The sequence below is a fragment of the Plasmodium reichenowi genome, chromosome 12, assembly GCF_001601855.1.
Source record: "Plasmodium reichenowi strain SY57 chromosome 12, whole genome shotgun sequence".
NCBI lineage: Eukaryota > Apicomplexa > Aconoidasida > Haemosporida > Plasmodiidae > Plasmodium > Plasmodium reichenowi.
The window spans coordinates 1,788,682-1,794,446 of NC_033657.1; the positions used below are offsets into that span (position 1 = coordinate 1,788,682).

The 5,765-nt window shown below is 15.8% G+C and overlaps 1 protein-coding gene across 1 annotated transcript in view; it reads left to right on the plus strand.

Moving 5' to 3' along the window:
* Positions 1 to 2,452, plus strand: part of PRSY57_1248000 (hypothetical protein) — a gene marked incomplete at both ends in the record, with an annotated part of 2,554 nt that extends 102 nt beyond the window's left edge. The window contains 3 exons of the mRNA XM_012908891.2: positions 1 to 2,046; positions 2,132 to 2,247; positions 2,407 to 2,452. The exon at positions 1 to 2,046 is cut by the window's left edge and continues 102 nt beyond it. Of these exons, the coding sequence (XP_012764345.2) occupies positions 1 to 2,046; positions 2,132 to 2,247; positions 2,407 to 2,452 (2,208 nt within the window). The remainder of the gene's footprint in view (positions 2,047 to 2,131; positions 2,248 to 2,406) is intronic.
* Between the last annotated feature and the right edge of the window lie 3,313 nt (positions 2,453 to 5,765).

Here is a 5,765-nt window from a genome sequence, read left to right on the forward strand (position 1 = left end):
TATGAACGAATTAAGGATATAATAAAAATCATTAAGCATGCTAATAATAGTATAGATATAATAAGTAATAATATTCAAGATGGAAATACACAAATAGAACATCAGAACAATTTTTTAATAAATTTAAATATTGTTTCGGGGTGTACAAATGATAACATTGACATGTTTGAGGAGATGTTAAAATCATATATTGAAGAACAAATAAAATTAGAAAATGATAAAATTTTATCCTTATTTTTATTAGAAGAATTAAATAAAGTACAAGATATTTTTACGGTGACTATAAATGTAATTAATAAGGATATGATTAAAAAAGATACTATAGGTGTATATTCAAATATATGTGATAATTTATTAAGAAAAAATATGATGAATGATAATATTAATAATAATTATTATTTATATATTATAGCAAATGAGAAAAAAAAAAAAAAAAAAGACAACCTATCATTCACCCTATCGACAACGAATATATTAGAATTGTATTATAATAAAGTTGAGGAAAATAGTATAAATGTTTATCAACAATATATTTATATAACATGGGATGTTTTAAAAAATACATTTTTAGATAGGGGACCAAAAAGAAAAAAAAAAAATTTTATACCTTTTGTTCCTGAACTTGATTTAAATTTCTTTTTGGCTAGTTGTTTATATAATAAATTAAATTACAAGATAGGGAGAAATACAAGCGGGGGAGTTGAAATGGGAGGGGTTGTGAATAATGTAGATTTGTGTAACGCAAAGGATTGTAATATTAAACATAGGGATGATAATAATTATATTAATAAGGATGATAATGAGGATATTAATAAGGATGATAATAATTATATTAATAAGGATGATAATAATTATATTAATAAGGATGATAATAATTATATTAATAAGGATGATAATAATTATATTAATAAGGATGATAATAATTATATTAATAAGGATGATAATAAGAATAGGAATAAGGCTAATAATAAGTATAATATTCATAAAAATCGAGGGAAGACATATGACCCCCCATTCATTGCTGTATGGGATTTTTATAAAGATTTTTATTACCCATATATAAGACCATTTATTGAGCGCCTATTATATATTTATCAAATTAATATATACCCCCAAATATTAAGTAACATAAATATGTATGAAATATCAGATAATATAAATTTATATATAGACGAAAAAGAAAAAGGAAATGGTCGATTAATTATTCTAGATAAAATCAGCAAATTCACAAATATTTTTGATGAAGTCACATTTGATAATGTTCTATCAAAGCCTACATATGAAGTACCTAAAAATATAAATTTTATGGTTGTTTTTCCTAATGGAGATGAAATATATTTTTATAATAATCTGAGTAAAACAAATAAAATAGAAACAGCTGTTTCTATTGCCGAATGGGGTACCATATATATAAATAATGAATTTACCCAATTAAAAGATAGAAGTAATTATTATAATAAAAATAATTTAGTAAATATATCTAACCAAGCACATGTGATCAGTGGAATTTTTATTTCTCATTTCAGATCTTTATTAGGATTATGCTCAAATTTTTCAGATTGTATATATAATATTTTTAATAGTGATACATATAATATAAAATATATAGAAACATTATCTAGAGAAATAGATAGTTACATTTCTTATATTATATCTGAGAAAAACAATTTGTCCTTTTCTTTTTTTTATCATATTCCTTTAAAGAATAGTATTTCTAATTACGAATTGTTGGCATTAATTAGACAAGCATATACATATCATATTATGGAAACAATTCAGAATTTATATAAATTTTTATCTATATCAAAAATAAGTATATATATGAAGGTTCCCTATTACACCTTAACAATATTTAATAATATATTAAATAATATAGAATGTAGTTTAATATATATGCAAGGTAGAATATGCGGCATAAACCATATTGATAAAATAGTTGAAGAAAAATTTAAAAAAGAAAATGATGATAAAGAAAAGGATGGAGAGGAATTATTTTTTAAAGCAGCACTGGTGTTAGCTCAATCTGCTTATCAAGATTCTCTGCAAGTAATAAGAAATATATAAATCTATGCAATTATGTGCATATATATATATATGTATATTTATATGTACTAATTTTTTATTTTATTAGTTATTGGGTGATGACAAAATATCCATTTATGACATATTGTCTAAAGATTTTATGTTGGCATCTTTTCTTCCTGTCGTAATCCCTTTTGGTTTGCCAATAATTTGTTCCGTATTCCAGTAATATTTAAAAAAAAAAAATAAATATATAAATAAATAAATAAATAAATATATATATATATATATATGTGTATATTTATATTTATATTTATATAATTATTTATTTACATTTTATTTGTATTATTTGTATTATTTTATTATTATTTTTTTCATTTTTAGGGAACTTATCAAATACTTAAAAAAAAGAAAGACCAAAATCGACTAAAATGGATGTACCATTTTCTCTTTTTATAAATATATTAAACATATAAAATATTTATTTGGAGAAAATATGAATAAATATATCTCTATAATTTTATGGTGGATTTTATTTCTTTTTTTTCATTATTATTATTATTATTATTTTATTATTTTTTTTTTTTTGTTCATATGTTTATTGTAATTAAAATGTCATAAAATTGTGTGAAAGGTAAATAAAATAATTTTCTTTTTTTTATAGTTCTATTCCTAATATATATATATATATATATATATATAACATAAATGGAAGAATAATGAAAATTTTTAAAAAATTTATAAAAAAGAAATATTTTTAATTTACACATTTAACTATTCAGCTATTTTATTATAGTTGTAACAAATAGCCAAAATGTCAAAAAAAAAGTGACAATTTTTTCCTATTTAAGATACACAAATAGCTAGTTCTATAGTAAAAGTTATGAACAAATCAGGAGAATATAAAATATATATATATATATATATATATATATATATATATATATATATATATATATATATATACATATATTACTATATTTCTTTTATTGGGAAAAAAAAAAATATATATTTTCCTTTAGTGATACAACGTCAGTAAGTTGTCATATATATATATATATATATATATATATTTATTTATTTATTTATGAACAATATTTCAAATTGGAGAAATTTATTTATAATACACATTTTTGATGTTTCCTATTTATGATAATATTTTATTATATTTAAAGATTTAACATTTTAAAAAAATTGGAACCATTCCAAGATATAATAAAAAAAAAAAATATATATACCAATAAAATATAAAAGGTCATTTTATCGTGTGAGAATACACATATATATATATATATATGAACCACAGTTAAGAAGACAAAGAAAATGTGGTGAATATTAAAATAATAAAAAGAACAAAAATTAATTAATAGCCTCTTTCGAATATAGATTGAGAAAAATATAAGCATATTTTATATAAGATGAGTATCACAGTATATATTTTAAATAAAAAAATATTTTTTTATCACATTATATGAGTGGTACACATGTAATATTTTTATGTAATCATTTTATAATATAATTGTTTTTTTTCTTTTTTTTATTATCGAGATAATAATAATTGTATAAATAAATATATAAGAAATAAGGTTTGTATATGTATTTTTTCTATTTAATAATATTTATAGATAGAACAAAATATTAAAACACTTTTACATATCAATTGCATTGTTCGTATTAATGTTGCATTATAATATATATAAGCAAACATTATTTTGTGATAAATAAATATATACATATATATATATAAATATATATATATATATATATTATTTAAAATTCTTTCTGTTTGTATATGTGGTTTAAAATACAACAAATAGATCATCTCTTTTTTTTTTAAGGATCTGAAGCTTTGTAGACTTTATACAGTATTATATAAAAATAAAAACCTTTTATTATTTTAATTTTTTTTTTTATATTTTGTTTTATTTTATTTATTTATTTTTTTTTTTATTTATTTATTTTTTTTTTTTTATTTATTTCGATTTTTCCTTTATAAAATAATAATTGAACATAAATTATTACATAATTATTTTTTTTTTTATTTTATTAATATATTTTATGCCAGAAATTCAAAAAAGTTTCCTGTAATACCACATTTCATATTATTCTTATTTTATTTTATTTTATTGATATAAGATAAATATATAAATAAATAAGTACATATAAATATTTTATATATATATATATATAATAAAAACTTATAATTATTTATATTAAGAAATTACTTTTGTCATAAAACAGGCAAAAATTTATGTTATTAAAAAATATATAAATATATTTATATATAGAGAGATTCTTTATATTAAAAATTATGAGAAAAAAAAAAAAAAAAGAAAAAAAAAACTAAATATTTTATATACATATATAAATGGAAATATATATAAATATATATATATATATATATATATATATAATATATAATATATATAACAAGGACAAAGAAAGTCATATTATTAAATTTATATATTATTATATAAATATAATTTATTTTTACCTATTATATTTTATATATAGTATATATATATAACATATAAATTAAAAAATGAGATAAATTTTTTATATTAATAAAGTATTATATATATATATATATAATACATATATATATCATAAATAATAAATAGGAGTTGAACTTATACTTTTTAATACTACATATATTAATTATATATATGTATATAATATATATATAAATAAAATATACGTATTTATATTATATATGTATACATATTTATATGTACGTAATATAATATTAATATAATATATATTATATAAATATTTATCTGATTACATATTATATATATATTATATATATATATATATATATATAATATTACAAATATAAAATATAATATTAAAGGAGTGTAAAAATATAATTAACAAAAATATATTGTTATATATAATATATATATATATATACTCATAATATCACGCAAAAAAGAAGAAAAAAATTATTAAATAAATAAATCAAACAATACGAAAGAAAAAAAATATTCTCAAAAGGAAATTAGTATATCATATATTTATAAATAATCAAATATATATAATATAATATATATATAAATATATTTATATATAATATATTTATATATATATATTGGGGTTATATATTATATATATTTATATAATATATAATAATTATATATGCATATATATATATTTATTAATAAAAAAAAAAATTTTTTTTTTTTTTTTGCATTATATATAAATATTTGTTACTCATTTATTTAATTATTTTAATTTTTTATGTTCTTATATATTTTTATATATTTTTACATTTCAATTTTTTTTTTTCCCAAATTTTCTTATATATATATTTCCTTTTGAATATATTAATTCTTATTATTAATATATATATAATTATATATTTTTATGTATACTTTTATATATAGTTTTTTTTTTCTTCTTTTTGTACTTTTTTTTTTTTTTTATTTTATAAAATAAACATATATATATTATGAAAAAAAAAAAAAATAAAAATATATTATATTATATATATATATATATATATATAATATATTAAAGAAAGAAAAAAAGTATTTTATTTATTTTATATATAAAATAATATACATACAAAAATTTAAATATAAAATTATGCAGCATTATTATATATATTATAAATCATATATATATATATATATATATATATAATGTATTTTATAAAAATATATAATATTATATATTAAATACGAGTTCAAAAAGAAAATGAAAAAAAAAAAAATAATAATAATATAAAATAGTATATATAT